Source organism: Hylaeus volcanicus, chromosome 6, assembly GCF_026283585.1.
Source record: "Hylaeus volcanicus isolate JK05 chromosome 6, UHH_iyHylVolc1.0_haploid, whole genome shotgun sequence".
Classification (NCBI taxonomy): domain Eukaryota; kingdom Metazoa; phylum Arthropoda; class Insecta; order Hymenoptera; family Colletidae; genus Hylaeus; species Hylaeus volcanicus.
The window spans coordinates 4,678,843-4,703,734 of NC_071981.1; the positions used below are offsets into that span (position 1 = coordinate 4,678,843).

At 39.3% G+C, this 24,892-nt stretch overlaps 4 protein-coding genes across 9 annotated transcripts; 1 reads left to right on the forward strand and 3 right to left on the reverse strand.

Moving 5' to 3' along the window:
• Positions 1-1,109: 1,109 nt before the first annotated feature.
• LOC128878087 (myosin-2 essential light chain) lies at positions 1,110-3,165 on the reverse strand. Its single transcript, XM_054125955.1, has 4 exons — positions 2,927-3,165; positions 2,810-2,837; positions 1,830-2,135; positions 1,110-1,727 (listed from the first exon to the last, which is right to left on the reverse strand). Exons 1-4 carry the CDS (start codon positions 2,927-2,929, stop codon positions 1,621-1,623), a joined length of 444 nt encoding a protein of 147 aa, XP_053981930.1. The 5' UTR covers positions 2,930-3,165; the 3' UTR covers positions 1,110-1,620.
• Positions 3,166-3,210: 45 nt separating this feature from the next.
• Positions 3,211-4,460, reverse strand: LOC128878085 (uncharacterized). The gene has a single exon (XM_054125950.1). The coding sequence runs from the start codon at positions 4,445-4,447 to the stop codon at positions 3,650-3,652; it is 798 nt and encodes a 265-aa protein (XP_053981925.1). The 5' UTR covers positions 4,448-4,460; the 3' UTR covers positions 3,211-3,649.
• A 358-nt stretch (positions 4,461-4,818) lies between these two features.
• LOC128878084 (protein AF-10-like) lies at positions 4,819-15,162 on the forward strand. Of its 3 annotated transcripts, XM_054125948.1 has the most exons (14): positions 4,819-5,335; positions 5,431-5,510; positions 5,640-5,804; positions 5,889-6,086; positions 6,162-6,279; positions 6,451-6,809; positions 6,921-7,252; positions 8,876-9,343; positions 9,412-9,595; positions 9,673-9,883; positions 10,118-10,270; positions 10,366-10,630; positions 10,710-10,838; positions 10,919-15,162. In XM_054125948.1, exons 1-14 carry the CDS (start codon positions 5,227-5,229, stop codon positions 11,067-11,069), a joined length of 2,922 nt encoding a protein of 973 aa, XP_053981923.1. In that variant the 5' UTR covers positions 4,819-5,226; the 3' UTR covers positions 11,070-15,162. The 3 variants fall into 3 exon arrangements, with proteins under 3 accessions (XP_053981923.1, XP_053981921.1, XP_053981922.1); XM_054125946.1 differs by having other exon boundaries at positions 6,162-6,809; XM_054125947.1 differs by having other exon boundaries at positions 6,162-6,809; positions 11,042-15,162.
• A 541-nt stretch (positions 15,163-15,703) lies between these two features.
• On the reverse strand, positions 15,704-21,449 carry LOC128878086 (pancreas transcription factor 1 subunit alpha-like). 4 transcript variants are annotated; one of them, XM_054125952.1, is made up of 4 exons: positions 20,898-21,449; positions 20,158-20,824; positions 19,734-20,053; positions 15,704-19,581 (listed from the first exon to the last, which is right to left on the reverse strand). In XM_054125952.1, exons 2-4 carry the CDS (start codon positions 20,427-20,429, stop codon positions 19,442-19,444), a joined length of 732 nt encoding a protein of 243 aa, XP_053981927.1. In that variant the 5' UTR covers positions 20,430-20,824; positions 20,898-21,449; the 3' UTR covers positions 15,704-19,441. The 4 variants fall into 4 exon arrangements, with proteins under 4 accessions (XP_053981927.1, XP_053981928.1, XP_053981929.1 ...); XM_054125953.1 differs by having other exon boundaries at positions 19,734-20,050; positions 20,158-21,449; XM_054125954.1 differs by having other exon boundaries at positions 19,737-20,053; positions 20,158-21,449.
• Positions 21,450-24,892: the final 3,443 nt, after the last annotated feature.

The window sequence follows — 24,892 nt, forward strand, 5'->3', positions numbered from 1 at the left end:
AAAAAAGATATGACGAAATATACCAATATAAGATTATTATTCACGTGCCTTTCTTTCCATTATGTCGGCCTCCTAGCATATGCATACGATTCTCGATTATTCGATGAAACTTGTAATGCGTAAATTCATTGAAAATATTTCTCAAGGTTCGAATAACAAAGATAGCGAGATTTTTCAAATTTCCGTTCACGATTAAATAATACATTATCGAAGCAAAGTGAAAATCAACGGATTTTACCTTTTTATTATCAAAGCTAAATACAATTGAAATTGTAAGACGCGTCAATCATTGACACTGTGTGTGTACAGTTTTCGATGTTTCAAAGAAAATGCATTTATCGTGAAAACGAACCGCTTTAAAAATATATTATCAGTGATAGCAGATTCACGGGAGATGTATGTAGAATGAAAATGATAAAGAACCACACGAAAACGACAGATAGGGTACAAGATGGCGGCGACGAACTCAAAGATAAAAATGGCGCAGTACTTACCAATTGCTGGATATTAGACTTGGCATAATTATGCCCTTTTTACTACTTTCGCAATTACTTAATGGTAGACTGGAGCTAATACTCATACTTTTTCCTTCGTAAAATCTTGACGGCCGTGAATTTACTTTGCTTGGAGAAAATATTCGCTGAACTAGCGATTGTGAGCGATAAGAATTATCGTGGAATCACCAGCGCGCACGCCTCCGTCTTCCTCCGAACGAGCTAAACGATACTGAAGTCTGAAACGTTCCTTGTCGGATACTCGGATGTCGATCTCGCGTTTAAAGTCGATTCGATTCGATTCGATTCGATTCAAATCGACTCGATTTTTCTACCGACAACTTCAAGACAGTGCGACAGTGGTTCTTAACTGTTTTAACTTCATGATAAAGTTTAAAAGAAAAGGTGGTTCTCATTTTTTCTGGACTCGCGGCCCAAGATATAGTTTTTAAGTCATAATTACGACAACAGGAATTTAAAATAAATTGTTTGTAAAATAAAAGAAATATTTGTAGTAGAAGAAATCTTACAATTATTTAGAATTAAGAATAATTAAGAAAATGAATTTAAAAAAAGAAGCCGAAACTACTTTTTAAAGTTCTATAATAAGTCAAATTTAGTTTTAAAAAAATTTTATTTCATTCGTTATACAGTATTTTTGAGGTTTCAGACATTTTTAATCATTTATACAGAAAATAATGTGCATTTAAATTGGAAGTATGTAGAAAGAAACTAACTACAGTCGTAAATCAATAGAAAATTGTTCGTACTCGTTTGAATCCTAAGAAATATATAAAATTGATAAGAATAAGTTTGGAATGTCTAGGTTGGAAACTGTATAAATCGAATTGCAGGCTTACTTCGATTTTAGTTTGCGCGTTCTATTTTTACATAATTTTTTAGCCGATGCGTAATAAAGATTGTCCGGGTATAAAAAATAAATTTGATATAACGAAAAAAAATATTTTACAGTACCCAACAAAACTATTAGCGACTAAATCATTCCACGTAAAGTGGTATATACTGGCAAAGTATGGCGCAAAAATGGTGGAAAAAATTAAACATCTAAAGAAATCTTACGACGAACGCAAATCTTTCTATAATAATGATTACTTATAATCAACATTCATCCGCACATCACTTGGCGAACGAAATCTTCGTAATTAATATTGCCCTGTGAATCTTCATGGCCCGCTAACAATGTTTCAACTTCTTCGTCGCTGAGTTTCTCACCTTAAAATGAAGCATAATAGGAATAAAATATTATGGAAAGCATTTTCAAGCCTCTGAGATAGAGAAACACTGATCAAATTAAGAATCGCTTATGTAACGTACCTAATGTTGTCAAAAGATGTCTCAATTCTGCAGAAGAGATGAAGCCATTCCCATCTTTGTCGAAATGACGTAAACCTTCTATGAAGTCATCTGCGGTATCGGATGTTCGAGATTTACTTATAGCTTGATAAATAGGTAGAAACACTTCGAAACTGATACGTTCGTCGGGTTTGTGTTGATGAGTGAATTTCTTTACATCCGATTCAGTCGGATTTTGTCCGAGAGCTCGCAGTGCATCTCCAATTTGGGACACGTGAATCTTGCCATCCCCTCGACTGTCAAAAAGCTGGAATGCCTCCTGAAATTCTGTCATAGCACACCAAGATCTTTAATAATTTATATTGCAAACATGGCAAAAAAGAAACATAGTTATCTTTTAGTCAAAGTACTAGTATATTCATTCTAAACCAAAAAATAATATTCGTTCGTTTACCCTCGATCGATGACATCATTCTATTAGTCAGTTCTTGATAACTGCAACCGTACATTTTGTATTTTATATATTTACGAGAAAAAACGATATTAAAGTTATATTAAATTAAACGGTAGAGAAATATGTCAAGGTTTCCTTGTCAACGATGATTTAAAACAAACTAAAAAGATAATACATATATGTCGCGATCGCGTTTTACTTTCAACGTTTTCGATGGTGAAAAGAACCAACGATTCCCGAAATTCGCTCTGTAACTCAGTGAAAATGGAATCAGAAGCGATTTAAAACGAGAATAAATGTATGAACCGTCACGGCGATTGCGATGCTATTCGGATTCTGTCGTGCTTTCTTCTTTTCTGCTACTATTTCTTTGAAGTACCTAACCATAAAAGGTAATCACCGACATGCGAGTCGGTGATACCATAGGGTGGGTCTAATAAGGTAACGATATTCTTGACCTGAATTAAGCACCGAGAAAAAACTGTCCGCCCCCCTTTGATCTCACTCTGGTTTTTACCCAACAACTCACATATTCACGTTCACTTACCTGCCAGCTGATCCTCTGAATAAGATGCCTGTAAACATAAATGAATTGCCTTCTACTTTTGTTTACCTTTTAAATATATCGCTAACGTATAGAACACGACGCAAAATGAACACTTACCATCCTGATTGCTATCGAACACTGTCCAACACTGTCGAAACGTGCACCGTGCACTGAAAAACTCACACGTATTACTTTAAACGTGTATAAATCATACAGTGACTGATAACGAGAGCGCCTCGGTCAACCTCAGTCCTCAGTCGTACTAATTGTAAGCTTTTCGACTCAAACGTCTGACGTGTAGCGTGTAGTGTAGTCATCCGTTTCTTTCTACATACGTACAGTAAGTCTCAAAAGTTTCATTGCCAATGTATCTCTCTCTCTCTCTCTCTCTCTCTCCCTATATATATATAACACGTTTACGTTAAAGTTCAAGATAACAGAATATATTCAAGTTTATTTTTTATTCATTAATCGAAAACTTCATCTAGATGAACATTTTGCACACTCCAGTTGTGTAACATACGTATACGATCAACTTGCGCTACAAATACTTTCAACACATCGTGTTTAAATAGGATACCATGAAATATTATATAAATATCTTTTACATGCATTGTTTTATTAAGAATTATCTTCGTATAGCGATACACATATCGCGTTCTCTACAATAGATTATTTTCTTACATGTTTGCAACAGTTAATACTTTTGGGACTCACTGTATACATATACGTATGTAAGTATGTATGACGGAAGTGACTCACGTTGACAGAACTTGATCGTATTTATCCGATCTTTATCATTCGTATAATTGTTAGATTTGAGAATAGCGAAAGAAATTCCTAAATTTTTAGCACCATGACGGAGATGACATTGTGCGGTGGAGTGTCCTGGAAAATAGCTCGTCCTTCGGCGTTCTTGTACGTTAAAAGGTCGACATCCATGACACTCCTCATTCCTAGTTTCTCTGCCGACCTTTTAGAGTACAGCGACGTATACACTCCAAACACGAATCCAACATCTTGAACAGTGTCTTTTGCAAAGGAGATTCCTGCGGCCATCAGGGCCCTTGAGAGGCCCTTTCTTCTGTAATTCTTGTCTACAGCGACAGCATAAAATTCTACGGCAGCTTTAGAATCAGGAAATTTCCCGTATAAATCTGCCTTCTCGCTAATCTCTGACAAATAGTCGAAATACTGTTTCATTAACCTGGTTGTCGGTGGATTGTTAGTAAATGCGGCAGAAACTCCATCGGTGCTGTCGAATTTCGAGTTGTTGCTAACTATCATCAGATTAACACCAATTATTTTTTTAGTCAGTTTGTCCAAAGCTACCAAGCAAGGCGAGAAGACAGATATTGCTCTTATCAGTCGCTCGTGATCGATTCTCATCGATTCTTCCTCTTCGCTCGTTAATTCATTGTTATTTCGTAGACTTTTCAACATAGTCTCCTCCCTATCAAAATTATCATATAGAAATGATAATATCTCGGACAAGTGTGACGGGTTCGCCCATTCAATAATATGTGAACCATTGTTAGATTCCATTGTAAATTGACTGAAATCGAGAAATACTGGTTTAGTACTAGTGACGCCATCGGTGAGAAAAACGCCCAAGTTTGTAGTGAAAATAGTTGTCATTGTTTCTGTAAGATGGCACCACGGATACATTTTAATAAATTATTCTGTATTTTTCATAAATACGCAATTAATACGATTCCTTATTTTATGACACCACAATATATTGTTTAAACATTATTATCATTAATGAAACAATAAATATCGACCGTTTAGTTAGTGGCGCCATCTAGCAGCAGCAGCACCGGGAACTATTTTCACTAGGAACTTGGCCATTTTCCCACCGATACTGTCACTAGTACAAAAACCAGTGTTAGTATAGTTCAGTGTACAAGTTATAGTTGAGTTGCGTTTTCAGTTTTCAGTAGCCGTATTATCGAACACGCTTTCTCGGTTTCGCGGCAGAGCGCGCGGCAGCGCGTGCGCAGCTTGACCGCGACAACAAAAAATAAGATGGCCGCCCAGCGAAACAAATAGAGCGCCGTTGTAAATAACAAACCGTCTAAGCACGTTCCGCGAGGAAATTCTCAACGCTGTGGTACGCGATGCACGCAGCCTCGTGATCGCTTCTTGGTGCTGTCATATCCATCTAACCACGACGCTAACCATTCAAGCGGCAAAGAACCCGCGACCGTGGTCATAGCCACGATTCATTACTGTTGAATGCGTCACGCGCGTGCACGAGCATCGAAGAACACAGACCAGAGGGGCAATCGAGCCGAGGAGGACTACCGTCGCCAGGATGCAATTGCGAAAGCGAGGCTACCTCGCGCCACGTCCCTACCAACGGCTCGCCTAGCTCCTCATGCTAGTCTCGTCTTCCGAATTGCTTGGAGCACAGCATGAAGGAGATGCTTGGAGGGTGCTGTGTGTGTTCTGACGAGAGGGGATGGACTGAGAATCCGCTGGTGTACTGCGATGGCCAAGGTTGCACCGTTGCCGTACATCAAGGTCTGTCCATGTTAAGCTACTCTCCGCAGAGTACTCTGCGAATTGAGTGTGCTCCAATCAGCTGTGCAATTCCTACGTACAAATTGTTTTTGCAGCTTGCTACGGTATCGTCACAGTACCAACTGGGCCATGGTACTGCAGGAAATGTGAATCACAGGAACGAAGTGCACGTGTGGTAAGTTGGTAAACTTCCAATTGTCTTTATAAATACAAGATAAACAATCACCGATACATTATTCTACTGCTATGTAAATATTAGCATACAAAGTTTTCATTTGTCATATCATGTATTATTATTTAACAGCGTTGCGAATTGTGTCCCAGTCGAGATGGAGCTCTTAAGAGAACGGATCAGGCTGGGTGGGCTCATGTTGTCTGCGCGCTTTATATACCAGAGGTTCGATTTGGTAACGTAACAACAATGGAGCCGATTATTTTGCAACTTATACCGACAGAAAGATTTAGTAAAGTAAGGACATTATCGATATTACCTTACGTTTTATAGTAATCGTAACAGGTACTTAACATTCATTTACGATACTCGCCATTCCAGTCTTGCTATATTTGCGAAGAACAAGGGAGAGGTAGCAGAGCTAATGTGGGAGCATGTATGCAATGCAACAAGACAGGCTGCAGGCAGCAATTTCATGTCACGTGTGCGCAAGCTCTTGGCTTGCTTTGCGAAGAGGCTGGCAACTATTTGGACAATGTCAAGTATTGCGGATACTGTCAGCATCATTATTCAAAATTGGTAAGTTCCGCGATTGTTGGGTAAATTTAACAGCTTTTATACATTTAAGTAACAATCTTGTTATTTAATATCCAGAAAAAGGGTGGTAACGTAAAAACAATACCACCGTACAAACCGATACCAGCTGACAATGGCTCGTCAGATTCGTCTCCTGAAAAGGAAGCAGAAACACCGATAAAGTCTTCGTCAAGTGGTAAACGAAAGAGTTCAAGTTCCAAATCCGCTACCAATTCTAAAAACAAATCCAATACTAGTCCAAGTCTAGAAATAAATGGCGTTGCTGACGACAAAAGCAGCAGCGGCCGTAACACACCCAAAGACAACACCACAAATTCAAGTAAATTCACAACTTCCAACTTCGTAGAGACAATCGTCACCCAATCGGAGAGTGTCTTTGGGCATGATGGCACTACTTCAACTACTACAACAGTGATGATTAAGTCGGGATCGAATTCGAACTCTGGCCACAAAAACAGTGGACAAATGAAATCGAACTCATCGTCAAACAAGACCTCGATCCACAGTAAAAAGAGAAAAACTGGAGCTCGTACACCGACGGTGATAGGAAACGAGAATTCTAACCAATCAGTCAGTTCGGAGGCTAGTGGCTCGGTCGTGGTTGCGGTCAGCTCCATTGTGCAACAAGCGATTTCAAGCAACAGTGTACAGATAACGGAAGCGACTAGTCTAAGTACAACCACAGACCCAGAAAAATCCAAAAAGGTAAGCGCAGTTCAATAGAAATTATTATTTTTTCTTTCTAATTAGTTTCCCGTTATAAAACTGCTACATCGAGTCTGGAATTTATACTATGACACCTTGATGATATTTTAGCTGAAAGTTGAGAGTCCCGTCCAGTCATTGTCGAGCACTCCAGTCAGCACCGAAGCATCCACCACACCTGTGATAATGGCTGTGACGCAGTCCCAGTCGTCGGTTGTTACCCAGTCGCCGACGACTACATCGAATAGCATAGTCGTATCCGTTCCCCTGACCGCGACGTCGCTTTCTAATACAGTGCAGAGTGTAGTAACGAGCGCTCCAACCCTGTATCAGCAGTTGCAACAGAGCATCATCACCACAGCGGCCACCACGGAGCTGAGGGCGAATGCAATGTCGAATTCGGAGAAATTTGCTCCAGAAGAAGCACCTGCTAAGAGATCTCGGTAAGTATTTCGTTCCAAATAGACTGTATACCTAAACCTTCTATTTCATTCATTATCCGGCATCAAGCTGCTTGATTAAGTTTGGTTAGCTCCTACAAAGAATGCACGACCTCTGCTTCGCACATTGATAATTGCTCCAACTTTCAAACATCATAATATAATTTATATTATAATTTATTTATGGTGTCATAAACGGAGTTAACGGAATAGATTATACTTGGCAAATATTTGCAAGGAAAAGACATTTCAAAGGATATGCCATAAAATTGTTTCAAAATTGCTAATTCCTTATATTGAAAAAAATGTTTGCAGTGGGATTGCGTTTGGACTCATTTTCATTGAAACAAATTTATCATTTCATTGGTAAGACTTTCATTACATAGTTCAATGAAAAATATAAGAATGTCAAATTTCGTTAAAAGACAATACATTTAAACATTGGTGGAAATAACTCTGCATCTTGCAACTAGGGTCAAAGTCAAGCCTTTAAACGAGGAACTACTGGTGCATTTATAAAAATATTTGTTATTCTATAGAATACAACTTTTATCCGACTCATTTCGTTGTAAAAAATATAATATCGATGCAAATCAAGATAATAATTTAGTATAGATATTCGTGCGTATTTTTACGTGGTCAAATCTTTAACTCTTAACGGTCCCATATCGAGTATCGACTTGACAGAAATCAACTGAAATCAGAAACTTTGGACTGGAAAGGATCAACGTAATCTTATTTACGTATTTATGTAATTTTTATTTTTCACGAAAGGTTTAATTATACTCCATTTCAAAATACGCGCCAAAATAGTATGCATCAAAATGGCCGACCATTGGATAAACAAGCCACTTTGTTTCTAACCTCTTCGCGTGTATCGTAAAAATTGTTCAGGTAGACAAATTTTATGGTCTATGAATTTACGGTACTGTGGCAAATATCGCACCACTCGGGGTACGACTAATTTCTTTGAAAATGTTGGAAACTATTGTGATAGTTGGAAGATGTCCGCGACAACGCTGTGCCCCGTAAAAAGGAAAAATAATTTCAGAGAATTTTTTTAATTATTACATTTTTATATGACGCGAGTCGTGAAAACTCCTCGGCTACATGAAATTTCGTGAACAACTGTGATTCTCTTAGCGTTCCTGTGATTCGTCTGTAGCTTTAAGGATACTTTGAGGTTATGTTTGTTTTTTCTACCTCAAGGGGCCTCAAGGGCAACGAACGAAGGAAAGGAGTAACGTGATGTTATAAATGGCACTACCACACCGGTCCGTTTATATTGGTTCTTATACAGCAATGCATTTCATAAATATTTGTAGAACTTGTTCATATCATCATACTCCTGTAATTAGTTATATAAACTAGTGTCTAAAGTACACTATTGTTTCAATTTTCGTTTTGTGAACATTGTAGCGAGAACCCCGTAAATATATATACAATCCATCTATAGGTTTCTACTATGACATAAGAATCCACGCTGGGTCACACATGTATACAAATAGAAGGTTATCGCTGCAATGTTTAGAAGTCTGTGGGAAACTAGCGACAGAATCAATCCATATAACAAAAAATCTAATGTGCAACTGCAAATACGAATGCATATTTTATTTACATTTTTAGTTCTCAATCGTCGGATAAGCAAGAGAGGACACGCAAACCAAAGCGTGGTTCGTCCAATAGTCAACCAGCACTGCCACAACCGCAATTGCAACAACAACCCCAACCAACAGGTTCTTCCGTAGTAACATCGGTATCCAGTAGCGCAGTGGTGACTACGTCCAGGCGGGGAGGAAGAAGTAATCATCAGACTCCTCCGCCTGCTCTGTCCGTAACGCCCATACCATCCATTATTCAAGGACCAACGTTAAGCGGTGGGCATTTTAGCAGCGTCGGATCTGGTTCTACAAATACGATGGGTCCTACAGTTAAAGAGTCTCCCCCGAGCAGCCCTGGATCCGAAAGTATGAGTAGCAACGGACCGGGAAGGCGAAAGAGAAAAAGTGCTAGTGCAGCTTCTACGACGCCTACACCTTCTGCATCAAGCACTCCAACGCTTACGAACCCTAAAGAAGAGAAAGATGTTAAGCTGTAAGAATCGATACCGATAGATAATACTAGTTTCTGTTGTGCTTGTGTTAATTCAAGTTATGTAACAGGTTTCAGAATGGAGTTAGTGCACCGCACATGTTAGGGAATCAGTTGAACCCAACCTCGACGATGGCACAAAAGATGTCCGACACCCTGTCGCAAGAACTGGAAGCACATTCTATTTTTACAGAAGCGAGTAATTCCACAACGAATTTAGTCGGCCCACAACTACATAGTCGGGTGATCGCGTCTGTATGTATTTGTAAAACTGAGTATTTAATTATATTTCTAGCGATAATAATAACAGGAGTAATGTTTTTTGCAAGCAGATTCGGTCGAATCAGGCTAGTGCACCGCCTACATCCTTTTCTTCAGTTTTTAATACAGCAAGTAATGCCAACCCCAACACCAGTACTGGCGCTGGTTCCATCACCGGTTCGCTAGGAGGTGGAGCGATACCCCAAACATTGGATCAACTTCTAGAGAGGCAATGGGAACAAGGAAGTCAATTCTTGATGGAACAGGCTCAACATTTTGACAGTGAGTGTACGGCAAGGAAAAACATGCTTTTAGTCACATGGGTATTGGAAAAAATCGAGATCTCTTTATTCGTTTTGTTTTCAATTATTTTTGCATGAATTTATTATCAGAGTTTATATTCTGAGATTTATATAATGTAAAGTACATTGCTTCGTGGGTTACTTAGGCTTAAAATTATCCTATGCATCTAAGGAATAAGGTTGATAACTGAACACTTTGGAATGTTCTTTACAGTCGCTTCCCTACTTTCGTGTCTTCATCAATTAAGAGCAGAAAACCTTAGGCTAGAAGAACATGTAAATAGTCTGTTACAAAGGAGAGATCACTTATTGGCTGTGAACGCTAGACTTGCTATCCCACTGACAACTCAGCCTAGTACGCATCCAGGTAATTTCTTTCGTGGTTCGTGATCACGTTTGGATTAAAATTCCAACTGTAAAAAAATATCCAATTTATTACTTAATTACATAAACCAATTGCAGCGAACAATATACATCCATCTGTCAATCCGTCTCACCCCAATGTTCCACACCCTGATGTTCCACCAGGAGCTGCAGCTCCAGTTCCAAGAGTGAACCGTGAACCTCGAGTGAACAACACGTACATGCCTCATTCGAGTTCCAGTAATCATTCAACAACATTAGAGAACGGTTTACCTCCGGATCCCTCGCCTCCAGCTGCCGCGTCTCTGCCTCAATATCAACACAGAACTTCGTTAGTGGCACCTCAACCAAGTCCAACAATCAGGTAGCATATCTGTCTTTTGCTCAACTCCACAGGTGCAGGTATTTTAAAATTTATTTCTTGCTGCGATGATTGGGAATAGACACAGCCCGGCAGGAAGTGCGTATCATCAAGGGCAACCCAGCAATATCGTGTCTCCGGCACCCGCGAGCAATTCTGGAGTTGTCAGGAACTCATCTGTTACACCGGATCCGTTGCGTGGAGTGCCAAGGTGAATAAAGCTTCCCCGCTACAATCTTTGTTTTTGCGTGGTTCTTCTGTTCCGTGTCGATAATCTATGTCCTCTTCTAGGTCAGTTCCACAGACATTGAGCAATTACATGCCTTCGATGTATCAATCCACTATGTCCAGTCTGACAAATAATCAAGTAGGTAATGTTCATAATCTTCATTCTCATGGACCTTCTCCACCCAGCCACGGGCCGCCTGGGAAACCCAGCTGAAGATAAATGCAAGCACTGAGTAAATAGAAGCGTCCTGCATTCATTAGCAGACGTGGTAGCGATGAAGCTTAATCATCAACCTGGAGACGTACTCCATTCTCAAAAATGGGTAGGAAACTCTCATCGCCTCATCCTTCGCTATCAATCCGACACGTGCTTCGTCGCTTGAAATCGATTTTATCGTATTTTATTTGGTTTTGACTTTTGTTATCAAACTCCACGGTTCGCTGTGTAGTTGATGATATTAATTTATGAAGTAATGATGATGTGGATAATTCTAAATACGTAATTCTATGTATTTCTAAGCAGAATTTTCGACATGGCGTCTGAATGTAAAAATGACGAGCACGACAATTAGGGATAGTTTCACAAGCAAAAAGGGGAGGCACTTTATATGTTGGTTTTCTTTTTTCGTTTCTCCTTGGTTACGCGTCGTTGAGCACGTCTGAGACAATCTTTCCATCGTCGGCATCATGATGAAAGAGAAAAATAAACGGGAAATCCGCAGATGTACAAATCTTAGATTGTAAGTTAATCTACCGCGACGAGAATAGCAATAATATTTACAAGTAGATGTACATTTTAACGGAAGGTGACCGCGTGTAAGTCTGGTGGTACGACAAAGTTCACCCGTCGTTTTATACAGAGGCATTTCTCACAAAAACGTTTCACCAACTTTCTACGATTTTTATTCTTTTTGTTGGTAAGAAAGGAAAGGATTCGGGATTCGGAGGAAGTGGTTGTTAATTCGAGTCGGGAAATGCAAAGTCAACAAAGTTGAATGATTTCAATTGTCCATTGTTGTTAAGTGACTCTGTATACTTGAAAAAAGTATACTTTCCATTTGACCAAACTTTTTTACTCTGGTAAATACAGAATATCCTCCTGCCCCTGAATCCTTTATTTCAAGCGCTCTGCAGATTCAAATGCCATGCTGTTAATTTTGGGGGGAAGGGGGGAGGGGGGGGGGGTCTCTTTAGAACACCACTGTCGACAAAGGCTGCACCTTTGATAGTAGACCTTTTATAGTAGATTTTAATGCGGAATCGATCTGTCTCACAACTAGACGATGTATATTCTAATCTTATACATAAAACATACTTAGAAGTACAACACGAGCACTGCCTTCCACCAATAAAGCGTCGCCGTGAGACAGGTCGATTATTAAGCTCCTCTCCGTAGCAAATGTATAATTGATATTAATCGAGGCTTTCTAGTATAAGCCGTGTCTTTTGAGTAAGATACTTGTACGTTGCAGCTAGCTTCTTCAGGGTTCAAATGACATACCGATATCGGTGCTGATATCGTACTATAACTTGGCTCATATTAATACTTTAACTGCCGGCCTATTTAAAAAGAGTCTACACTTTAGAAGAGAACTTTTTACATTAGTCTATATCGATCTAGGTTGATATTAACTTCTGCATACTGTGAACAGGTATATTAAAAGCATTATTTGTTTCTAAATGTTGAGCACTATAAGTAGACGAATCAACAACACCGTTAATAGATTCCAATAAATACCTACCTAATTTGTAAGGAAGTGCAATGATGATTAAACGTTGAAGTATTTTACTCAAATGAATAAGCCTCATTTAATATCAACCATAAAGAACCGAGCCATGAAAGTCTCGAATATCTTAAACGTGTAATTGTTTCTACTTCAATTTGGTTCTCGATTGACTGATAGAGCTGTACCGTGAGTCGTGGCAACCATATTGGCTCGGAGCCTTAACGTTTCATAAGTTTTTCCTCAAGTTTGCTCGAGGAGTGTTTCAATATTGTACATTATAGGTTTCACACGCTTCGTTTGTGAACACAGCGGGTTTATTTTGCAATTCCTTCATTGCTGGTACCTTACCTTTCTCTATGGCATCGAATACTTGGTTTGAATCATAAGGGACAGTGTAATCTTTATCGATCACTGTAATGGTAACCGAATGGTAGATACGTAATCAAAATTTCTTACGAGAGTACAGAAAACTGTTGGGAGAATTTATAGGACGAAATTTTGCTTGAAGACTAGAGAAAATGAGAAAAATTTGGATCGCAAAGGGTTAAAATAAACCTCCATTGGAGCTGTTAGAGTATTTGTAACTAGAAGACCAAGCTTCTCCTTTTATAGGAATTTCTCATTTGAAAAGTATCCGAGTTTGAAGAGTAGAGAGTTTGAATGTGCAGCATGTTCCAATCGATTCGAATCATTTTTTCCGTTTGTTTTCTATACCACTGCCTGGCTGCCAAGCCTACATTATTTAAATATCAATGCTTCGTTCCCTTGTGAAGAACGAAAATGTTTAAAGAAAGAAAAAAAAACGAAAATGTTTACCATATTGTGTTCTTTGTTTTAATTAGTACGGTACGGAAGGAGAATTTTAGAACGTGTTAGAGGATTACGTGAGAAATGGATTTGTTTTTGGTTGAACGTGTAAATTTTGTAAAGCTGCGCCAAGAATTTTTAAGCTTACACTGTATGACAAAGATAATGTGTATGCAAGTATGAGATCATAGTAGTGGTAGATCACGAGGACACCAAATCTTCAAAATGGCTCGTCACCACTCAGGGAAAATTGATTTACTATAAAAAATTCGTATTTTCTCAGCGTACGTTGATTGTGCATCTAGTAAGAAATTCTCACCCAAGTATTGTGCACGTTTTACATTTTGCTTGAAGATTGTAATATTTATCAAACAGATAAGAAGTTGTTTATCTTTTGTTTGTTATTCAAACCTTTTATTCGGATAAGAATTTTGCATGTTCCCGCAATAAATAATACACTGTCTTTTTTTCTCAGTCTTGGAAGAATCATCTCGACAGAGATATATTTTTAATTTATAAAAACACACATGGATCGAGATCCAGACAATGTACAACTTGTTTCCATTAATTTTAAGGTTCTAACCTTCTCAATTGTCTCATAATGGGTGTAGAGTTGTAAAGCATGGATCAACGAAGATCCGCAATCAACTACCTTGTGGAAAGCCGAGAAAGTTTCTGAGAAAAATAAGAAAAGTGTAAAAAAAAAAAGAGAAGATAAACGATGATCGAAAACAACAATTTATACCGATGAAGAGTATTTTATGCATTATCGATGTAGTGTTGCTGTACGTTTAAGGTAATATTGTACGACAGGATGCGAGAAAGAGCGAAGCATGCACGACAGAATAGTATGATCAAAGTTAAAAGAGCAGTACGATAATATTTTTACACAGCAGGCCGTGCCAAATTTTTGCAAATCATTAAACATCTCAATCTCTTGAATATTGCGTCGTTTAAAAACATTTCAAAACTGTAATCGACTTTGTTTTGCCTGAGATTAAACTTTTTCCGGGAAAAAGAGGATACGTAACTCTTAGTTTTGTTTAACGATACTTGAATGAATCATGTTCACGCTGCAGTGAGAAAAAAACGCCGATTCCCGTTCTTGTGTTCACTTTCAGTTGGTGTACAAATGAATTATTGTGTTCCTAATCCGCCGTGGATCGACTATGGAAGCTCGTCGCTTGGAAATTTCACTTTTAATTTCACCAAAGTCTTCTCTAACAGAGAATATTGGGTTTATGCACACAACAAGCAAGAAAATATCAAGAATAAGTATTTACCACTAACTTAACGATAGAGATCGTTACAAAAAACGTAAAAAATTCATGAACGCGAACAAAATTGTATCATTCTTTGATAACAAGACACATTTTAAGAAGTAATTTTCTGTACTTAATCGAATTCCGTTGTAAACTTTGCGTAAACCCAGTGAACCTCTGTTTATTAGAATATTCTATTTGTAGATTTATCTTAAATGTTTTGTACGTATATATTTATGTACACAGAAATCATGCGTTTAGCATAGACGTAGATCGTATTAAGTATTGTAAATACAAATATTGTAAAATATTTGTTCCTGAAATTGAACCATTGGGGTTTGACGAATCGTTAAGTTCATTGTTTTTTATCAACGAATACAAACTGTTGGGGAATGTATTGAAAGCAGATGAAGTTCCATTAGCTTTTTCTTGAGAACTCGAGCATTTTGAAAGTTTTGATTGTTATCTAAACAAGGGATTTGTACCCAAATAAAAAGATACCGATATTGTACTGATAATTTCTTGTCCATGTTTCAAAAATCCTTGTAGCAAACATGTCAAACCGCGCCGATCTGCAACAATTACAAATACCCTATATATATACGATAGATGTATTTCATTTTTTAATGGTTCTTGGCACCATTTTGCAGACACAGAATGAAAAAATTTAACATTGTACAAAAACTTGAACCAACATTATATGTATATTCATAGATCTTAAAATATTTTCAAGATTAACAATAAAGTAAATTATTTATTATTTATAATTTTATAGGTAAAATTAAAAATTGTAACGAAAGCCTCGAGGTTGACGATGTTTGCAAAATTTGCGAGTATTTCTAAGACTGCAAAGAAATCCCTGACGTTTGTCTTAGTGATCGCCAACAATCGTGGGAAATACCACCTGCGACCTCGTCTCCAACGAATCAATATTACACAGTGAGTATACGAATACACTGTATGTCATGGATTATGTTTAAAGGATACAATTGCGAAAAGGAATTTGTTCAATTTAGATTTTCCAATTAACATATTACAGTGTGTTCCAGAAACATATGGTGGCGGGGGTTCCCCAGTTCCCAGAAAAGAAATAGAAGGATTTTATGCAGGAAGGGGAGAAACATTAATGTAATATTTTATTTGTTATTAAGCATATCTGTGATAAAGATTATTGGCAACTGAGTTTGATATTATTCAATCGATGCACGTAAACTGGTAACAGGTTAAATAAAAGGAAATGTAGCTGTGTCAGGAATCTAATCGCTCACTGATGACAATCGAGTAGAGTAATGGTGTTCCCCGGACCACGACAATCGGTCGGAGTATATTCCGAGTAAATTACGAGCATAAAAGTGATCCGTCTAGGTCCACCGTTACAGCTTCTGGAAACACCCCCAGAACGCAGCTGTCCAGGTATTTGCGTGCCCCAATTTTCACCCTGGAGGGATCTGGTTTGAGGTGGGGCGGGACGGAAGGGTGACTGAAGTGAATGCTCTCTTTTGCTCGGGGCACCCCTCAACTCGAAATATCCCGCGCCGGTGTAACGGACCCCCTAAATTTCTGCCTTTGAATGTAACACCATTAATTCGATTCTCAGCTTTTCATCGCGAAACTCTGTTGTCTAGAAATTTTACTGTTTTAGAGTATTCAATTATAATACTTACTTATCAGACCAATTACACTGCCTAGGCTACTTGTTTTTACAAACAGCAACGTAAATTCAATGTCTCCCTCTAATCGTGACAAATGTATCTAGCTATCCGGCTAGATCGACTAATAACGAATTCTCGAATGATGAGTTATTTGATATTTCGAAAGAATCGACGTGTTCATTAATTTTATTTTATTCCGAAAGCGATTAGAAACCGCCGCGCGTGGTCCATGGAGAAATAAGTGGTTAAGGGGCGGAGGGAAGGCGCGAAAGTTCGGTACCCCACGTTGAACCTAATCGGCTCGAACGTCACAGTACCGTGATCCCGTGAAAATTAGCAAACCATAGAAAACCGCTTGCAGCCCCATTCGCGTATCAGAGACGCATTAAGAACACCCTCTTGTCACGAGGGTCGCACTTGTGTTGAGCCTCGCAGCTGGAGTGACGCACAAATAAAGTATTAATTCTCGATTCATCTCGTAATAGCAATGTTACGTTACGTTCAAGCATCGCAAGCTCATCTTTGTCCAGGAAGCTTCGGTTGTTCAGGGATTCGTTCAAATGAAACGCGGGGAGTTACTTTAGAGTTTTAGAGTGCAAAGTACAGCGTAGAATTTAACATGAAAATTAATAAAGAATTGGCTCGAAAACGCTCGTATGGAGATACCATTGTTATTAGTAGTGTTAGTATGAAACTAGCCCAAGTGGCAAACATTGCTTGAGATAATCACAGGAGGATCGTTTACTGCATCGCAATATTTTAGGGTTTAAATCGCCACTCTGGTACAAGTGTCAAAGATAACACGTGTTACTGTTACAAACAGTATCGAACGATGATGATAAGAGCAGGTGTATAGACACACCTGGGTAAATCGTAGATAATGTTTGCACCACTTCGATGACGCGATAGGGTCGAATATCGTAGAGATAGAACAATAGATAATAGAGTATAAAATGAATAGAGTTAGAAGAAGAAGCGATTGGAAAGTAGAGCAAACAAAAAAAAAAGAAAAGAAAAGAAAAGGAAAGGAAAGGACAACGTCCGGAAAAGGTTGATTCGTCCATAGGGCCATGTACATCTTCCCTAATTGTCCACAAATCGTCGGCCACCCTCGATTTCCAAACCGTTAAGTGTAACCACCCCCTGGCACCAGGGGTGTTCCGCTTCTGTTGAAAGGGTCCGTATACAACAGGGTAGAATATGGATTCAATTACACATCATTGTGTCGCGGTGTCTATAAACAATGCTGTTTTCACAGCTGATAACTGCCCCAGCCCCACGTCATGCTGTGGGCTACTGTGGCTCGGCAACGTCACAGATATAGTCTTAATCTTCTTTGGGAAAATTATTTTCGCTCTATTTCAATTCCAGACTTATCAACGTGATTTATTGATAAGTGTTCTACAAGTCTTCTAATAACTTGCTATTCTAACGCAACTCCATTCACGAACAACAATATTTTCGTTAATAAATAGAATGCTAGTATTCTTATTTCCAAAGACAATTTGTTCGTACTGGAAAAATAGCAAAGAGGGAAAGAGGATCGTGCCCGTGGGAAGAGTCGCAGCCGTCGGCGTCGCCGCCATTATTCTCGCGTTGCAGAGCGTCGCGACGCGACGTCGCAATATCGACGTACCGCCCACGATCACTCTCCCTCTTCCAGCCTAGCTTCCTTCTCTGCTCCCATTTTTGTCGAATTCTGTGCTACAATTTCCACAAGTGTTTACTGTTGTACTTTTTCGTTTTCTTTTTTCTTTTTTTTTTTTTTTTACGGTTTTCCATCCGCCATTTTGCGACGTACATTTGGTCAATGCGCTCCGATAAAGTTCAAATTTTCTTGATTTACAATGCAAGACTCGAACAATCTGAATATCGAAGTGTAACGGTATATTTAATGCAGATGATTGAGAATACTGGGAAATTTAGAAATCAAAGAGATAGTAAATAATTAATCGAATTAAAGAATTGCAAAAGAATGGGAAAGCAGGGAAAATACATCAGGAGAAAATTGAAAACAATGGTAAACTCGAAGTATCTATTAATTTATTTGGCGTCGATGACAACGGTGTCGACAATTGTTTCGATCTCTATTATTCGTCTCTTTTCACGTACAAACGATACCTACTTACTCGTATTATACATTATTTACTTCTAACAGTGTTTTGTATTTACAAAAATTAAAATTCCGTCGAAGAATATTTCACGAAAAATAAAAACACAATTTTTATCGATGAAAAGAAACATACATATATTCCGACAGAATCTTCATAAATTGTTTGTATGTCGTATAAGCGTTTTGACCATTGCTACAAAGAAATCAGAAGAAACGTTCAGTTTACCAGTCCAGTCCAGTCTACACGTTATTAAATCGTTTATTTGTTTCTCGCAAATTTCAATGCGAATTATCAAAATTTCATTAAAATTCACACTATTACTTTATTATCCGAATACAAATTGTGCTTATCGTTAGATTCGATTTTCACTTAAATTAATAATAAAAGTAACATTTCCTTCGTTTTTGACTTGTTACCGTTTCGTCAGATACAATAATTAGATATAATAGCATTAACGATAATAATACTGTTAACGTTAGCAGAGTTTGACTAGATTTCTTCAATTAAATGACACAAAAGTGTATTTTACAACAATTGCACGCGCAGTACTGTATTACATATATATGTAGTTGATATCGACTAAAAGAAGACAAAAATCTTTGTTTCTATTGAAAAATAATTATATTCCCGAAGGTTAATTTCGAAATTCAAGGAACTAACGTTTGAAGAAATTTATAAAAAGATGACTAGAGTTATCGGTCCTTAAATACTAAATAACAATTAAGACAGTGCTTCTCAACCTTTCCAAAGAACAAACCAAATTACATGGAGAGCAGTGATTTTGGCCCTAAGAAAAAGTTTTTCAAAATAAATTTCAATTTAATTTGAAGTTACATATAAAATAGAATGTCAAATATAATATTAAATTATAATTATTATTTAAAATCAAATTAAACGAAAGTTAATAATGTTCGAATGAAATTTAAATTCTCTTTATCTTTTCACTAATTTGTTTGCAAACATTTGAAATGGATCCTAGCCATTGATTGAGAAACACTGGATCATCGAGAAGACCTGAACAGTTTTACTCAAACGTTGAACCGTTCTTCGATGCTCGTGGATCTTCTGGTGTCCAGACCTTTGCGTACATCGTTCCATTCGAGGAAATATCCGACTTCCTGGACCAGGATAGGGAATGAAAAATGAAGGGATTCCCCTCGCTGCCTGAAATTTGACCATCAGAAATAGTTAACACCTCGAGTAACTTGGCCTTCTGCCCAAGGAATAAGGATACGGATATCCTTTAAAGATTTGCCTTGTATGGAACGTATCGTGAAATAAGAAAATGATGAAAGTACGATCGGTATTGGCCTCACCACGAACTATGACCTTCTTAGCGTCGTCCCGACCGGAGCATCTCGAGTGTCCACCGTTTCCTGTCAAGGGATCGTTGCCCGTGTCTGCTCTGACCAGTTCGTTCAAGAACTTTATGTATCCAATCGCCAACTTTAAAGTGTCAACTTTGGAGAGTCTCTTCTCATAGGGAAGAGTCGGTATGTGAGCCCTTAAACCCTCGAAGGCGTCGTTTATGTTTTGCATACGCCGCCTTTCCCTCATGTTGGCGGCCTGCCTCTGCTGCACCGCCTGTCTCGGACTCTTTCCCGATGCCCCGTTGCGTCTATTGCTCTGACTTCTTCTGGAAACAATCGTAACATGTTTATTTCTCTAAGCGAGCTTGAGGTCTGAGGTCTGAGTGACTGTTGCTGTAGGCCTGTAGGAATTTCAACGCAAAATACTCACTCTCTGGAGTGGTTCTCCTGGTCGCTACTGTAAGCACTCTCATTGTCGCTGCTATTCTCGTCGTACAAGTAAATTTCGCTGCCACTGGTGCTCCCAGTACTTCCAGGAGGATGAGAGACCAATTGCGACGGAATCGGAGGCAGAGTGGCCGCGGTCGGCGGGCCGCAATGCGGCGGCAAAGCAGGAATGGCTGGATTGCCCAGAAAACTGTGAGCCTCGTACATGTACTGCCTATTCATCATGTCCAGCTCGATATTATCCATCGAATACATCTTGAAGAATCTATCTGCTCCTGATAGATACGTTAACCAACGCTGTCCATAACTTGAAATTCTTCGAGCTTTACGACTAGAATCGCTGACTGGACGTTGACTAGATTGGTAAACGATGACTGTGCGATAACGAATTTGGAAAATTTCGAGTAAACGAGAAACATTAAATTTGCAAGATTTTCTACCAGAGCGTCTACTAAAGTTCAGAGAGACAACTAGAGTTCGGAGAGTCTATTATACGTTACGGTCCAGAGGGCCCGAAGAGTCTACTTTTCGGTTCGCAAGTCTATTTATCTGAAACACTTGACACCTCGATCGTTTTTCTAGTTTTCCCGCTTGGATATCCTCCAGAGACTCGAAGAAATCGGGCTTAGGGTCCACTCTTTTTCCGAACTCTAAACGAATCGGGATTTTTCAGTTAACGGTCAACCGTCCCATCCCATTACCATGGGATTACCAAACAGTTACCATAGGAATTCCTGTTTAAGCACCCTTGGTCACGTCCCGGGGATCCACCGATTTTATCAAGCCACGTGTTCCCTGGTGCGTGCTAGGAAATGCTTTTAAACACCGACACGTGGCGGCAAGAGGTCAGGGCACGTGACCAGATTTGTCCAAACACTTATCAGCGTGTACCCTAACCGATGCGAGCCGGGATCCTTCACGGGAATGGAGCCAGGTCCAGAGAGTTCCAGAAGGATCGTCTTCATTCTCGATTCCTGCTCGTAACGTTCACCAATTTTACCCAATGCCGTTTGACGTGTGTATTTTGGTTCATCTCCGATGTCATTCTTGAGTCTTGGACGCTTCGACACTCATTTCTTCAGTTGGGACGTTCAGATTCTTCTGTCTGTTCCGACCAACAGGAAATTCACGTTTTTTTAATGGGGGCTCGAACGTAGATTTACCAAGCAAAGCGCGAAACTTGACGAGACTTTAAGCGACATCCATTCGCGATCTTTAAGAATTATGGAAGAATTCAGCAAGAGTGACACTGACACCACGGGACGGTCACCTTGGTTCAGGTGATCTCGCGCAACTGACATGAAAGGGAAAAGTGGAGGGTGGAAGCCATTCCCCAGGGTTGAAACCCCAGCCACCATCCCCATTCGTCGAGCTGCCTGCTGGCGGAGCCTGCCTACCTCTGGTTGCCAAGTTGCTAGTTCCGCCTTTTCATTGATCTGATAAGGTAGCCTCGGAGGACCTCGCTGCTGGATAACTCGATGAAAAAATGTCACTTTGAGGATATTTCGCATTACGTGTACATCTACGTTAGAAAATTACTTTGTCGAACGAGTTTAATGACCGATCTATTTCATCTTAGACAGCTATAGTCTAATCGTTTCCTTGTTCCTTTACATTCTTCGTTGTAGGTGTAATGAACAATTCCAACTCATCGGAACAAATTGGCGATCTCGAAGATATTTCACTTATTCAACGTTAAACGTTCCCACTTGTACCAAGAGCCACGACTAACAATAAGTAACTTGTAAATCTGACACTCTACCAAGCTATACTCTCCTTGTTGGGAAGAATTCACGGAACCTAGAGAAAATTCTTACGAAAGGTGAACCTCGAATAACCAAATGGATTAGGTCTGGATTAGGTCGCGGTAAATTACGCAAAGATCAAGAGAATTTTCTGCGAGACCTGTTTGCCGAGACAAGTTCCCACGGTGGTCTCACTTGGCTTCGGCAACTGCGATAGTACATAAACAATATTGTGCATTTATTGCTGGCATTACAATTTCAGTCAATTTCAGTCCAGCGTGACACGCGATTCCGGTGAACATGCTGTCGCGACAGCCTGCGTTATTAAATAATAGAATTCTGGGGTAGATAATAATACAACAGAAATCAGGTGGAACCTGTTACAGAGACGCATAATTACACGTTACCGTTCCAGGGCCAAATGTCGCCTAAGCGGTTAACCCTCGATGAACCCTTGGCCACCATTTCTGGTGTACACGTGCATGGCACGTGCCTCTGATTTCCTTTCCCATTGCACCTTTGATTCGTGCTCTTTTTACAGGCAATCGTTGCTAGTTGCTAGCCATGAAATTGCAACAGTTTCGAGACTCCCTTAACGAGAACGATCCCACTGCTCGATTTAGCTATGAAACAGGTTTCTATTACTATTACTAATGATAATGGTTAATCGTCGAGTCGTAGCTCTATTTTTCGAGAAAACCGCGTACATGTGTATATTTTCTCGAGTCCTGTTACTCGCGCAACGCGGTAAAACGAATATGTGCGTTATTATAACAATACCAGCGGAAAGTACATATTATTTGCTTACGGAATGCAACAAAGCAAACTCTCACTTTGCAATCGTAATGTTATCGAGCTAGTTTCTCTCCAGGTGGAAACTAACTGGTTTCCCTCTAACCGTTTTCTTTGACGCCCCGACTACACATACGACTGGGCATAAAGTGTAACGCATTATATATCGATTTCCCACTATATTTATTAAACGCGTCCGTCGAGTCTAGATAATTAACACAGTGGCAATTAAGAGGGTGTACCCTCCGTGTACCCTCACCGGGTGAATTATTCGCTCCATCTGGTGTTTCGTTCCAAACGAAATCATAGAGACGATTTATCTGTTTCCCACGGATACAATTTAGGGCGTCGGCGTCACGTCGCGCGTCCTTACACGAATGCTATCACGTTAATAAACCGAATAAAACAAATTAAATGTGAAAGTCTTTGGCGTATCCATTAGATTGCGGTGTCTGATGCGATTGGACGTGCAGGTGCAAAAATTTGCAGAAATCGATTCGCGGATTGTAAACCGCAGCTTGTTTGGATCTAATCCGAAACGAAAATACTGGATCAGGGCAGCTCCATTGTGTCATAGGATTTTTGATCCTCGAGATCGAGAGATAACCGAAGGGGATCGGCGGATTTAAATGGAATCCCCCCGCACACGTGCGCGCACTTCCACTCGTGCAGGACGTGCAGTTAAAAGAATAAAAATGCTGCTAATGCTGATCTTCTGAAAAAAGTAATACTTTATACTTTAAATGTATCAACAGTTACAACTTGCACTAAAATATGAAAAGCGAACTGGGTCTGTTTATGAAAGCTCATCCCTCCAAGGGACCAAACGGACGACCCATGTGCGTGTAACCGATTTTTCATGGTGCATCCCAGCATCCAGGAACTCGTGGTCAACACCTGGTAGTTGGCACAGCCCCCAGAACATCCTGGTACCCACTCGAAATACGGCTCAACCCCAAACTGTCTATTAATTTATACTCAGCGGGAGTGTGAAATCGATTCATACTCGGTCTCGATTCATATTTATATTTACGTGTAGCTTTCACTGCTCGTCTCTGCTTTCACTCTACTCTACCGGTGACCCTATCTAGACAGAACCATTTTGCACATCATCATAATGTATAACTTGAAAAAGCGCGTAATGGAAGATGGTTGGCTGTATACGAAAGTAAGAATGACAAAGCTGTAGGTGTACACGTACATACAGGTATATCGTAGGCACACCTTGCTCAACGTTTGTCTCGAAACATCCGATCGTTGGTGAATGGTCGGATGCGCCACCGAGCTAGTCGTCCGAATCGTCGACTAATTTAACCATCGGCCAGCACGAGCAAATTCCAAGCCACCTGTCTAATATCTACTCCTGCATCCGTTTCCGGTACGCGAGGGGATGTTTTACCCCCTGCGGTGTCCCCATAACCGAGCCCTCTGCCAGGAGGGCACGATCCCCTGAACGTTCCATGCTTGGCTGCACAACCTTTGCCCCTCGATTTCCCGTGTCCATAGAATCGATCTGTTATCGTTCAACGTCCCTGCCACTATCAATCATCCGGACCAAGAACAAGTCCTTAAACATTCGAAAGACGTTTAGGTAGGATTTAGAATTTAGAAACTTTTGGATAAAAAGATGGCGCAATCTTGAGAAAAGAATAGGAAGTAAGTAAGTAAGTAAGCAGAAAGCTACAATTCAATGTATTTCTTTATTATTAGAGATTTAATATTATATATCATTAATCATTTATTTTAGAAAGACAAGGTCATGCGGGATTGTTCGTACGCACAAGATTTCAGATAAAGTGTTGGTCGCAAACATTTATAATTTCCTCGTGAATAAATGCATATTGAATGTATATTGAATGCATCGTACAATCAAGATATTTCTATTGACCGAGCGAGATAATGTTTGATATCTCTTCGTTGATCAGTGCGTTTTCAATAGAACGTTTAATTCCAAAGTTCTGCTTGGGGATTTCACCGATTGCCAATCTATAGATCTATAAATCCTTCTCCCCTTTATTCCAATTTACTTATCTAAACAGATTTAAAAATAATATTTTTAATATAATAATATTTAATAAAAAAAGTATTGTATACCACAAATATTTGTACAACGTTTGTCCAACGTTATAAATGTAATTGTAAATTGTAAATTGTAAATTGTAAATTGTAAATTGTAAATTG

Bases quoted from the DNA above. Each gene is read 5' to 3' on its own strand.
- LOC128878087 (XM_054125955.1), bottom strand. The intron at 2,136-2,809 runs GTAAGTGAACGT...GTGCTATGACAG, and splicing joins TTCAGAGGATCAGCTGGCAG to AATTTCAGGAGGCATTCCAG. The intron at 1,728-1,829 runs GTACGTTACATA...CTTCATTTTAAG, and splicing joins ACATCTTTTGACAACATTAG to GTGAGAAACTCAGCGACGAA.
- LOC128878084 (XM_054125946.1), top strand. From the start codon at position 5,227: ATGAAGGAGATGCTTGGAGGGTGCTGTGTGTGTTCTGACGAGAGGGGA. The intron at 5,805-5,888 runs GTAAGGACATTA...TCGCCATTCCAG, and splicing joins CGACAGAAAGATTTAGTAAA to TCTTGCTATATTTGCGAAGA. The intron at 9,884-10,117 runs GTGAGTGTACGG...TGTTCTTTACAG, and splicing joins ACAGGCTCAACATTTTGACA to TCGCTTCCCTACTTTCGTGT.
- LOC128878085 (XM_054125950.1), bottom strand. From the start codon at position 4,447: ATGACAACTATTTTCACTACAAACTTGGGCGTTTTTCTCACCGATGGC.
- LOC128878086 (XM_054125952.1), bottom strand. From the start codon at position 20,429: ATGTATTCGATGGATAATATCGAGCTGGACATGATGAATAGGCAGTAC. The intron at 20,054-20,157 runs GTGAGTATTTTG...GATTGTTTCCAG, and splicing joins CAGGAGAACCACTCCAGAGA to AAGAAGTCAGAGCAATAGAC. The intron at 19,582-19,733 runs GTGAGGCCAATA...GTCAAATTTCAG, and splicing joins TAAGAAGGTCATAGTTCGTG to GCAGCGAGGGGAATCCCTTC.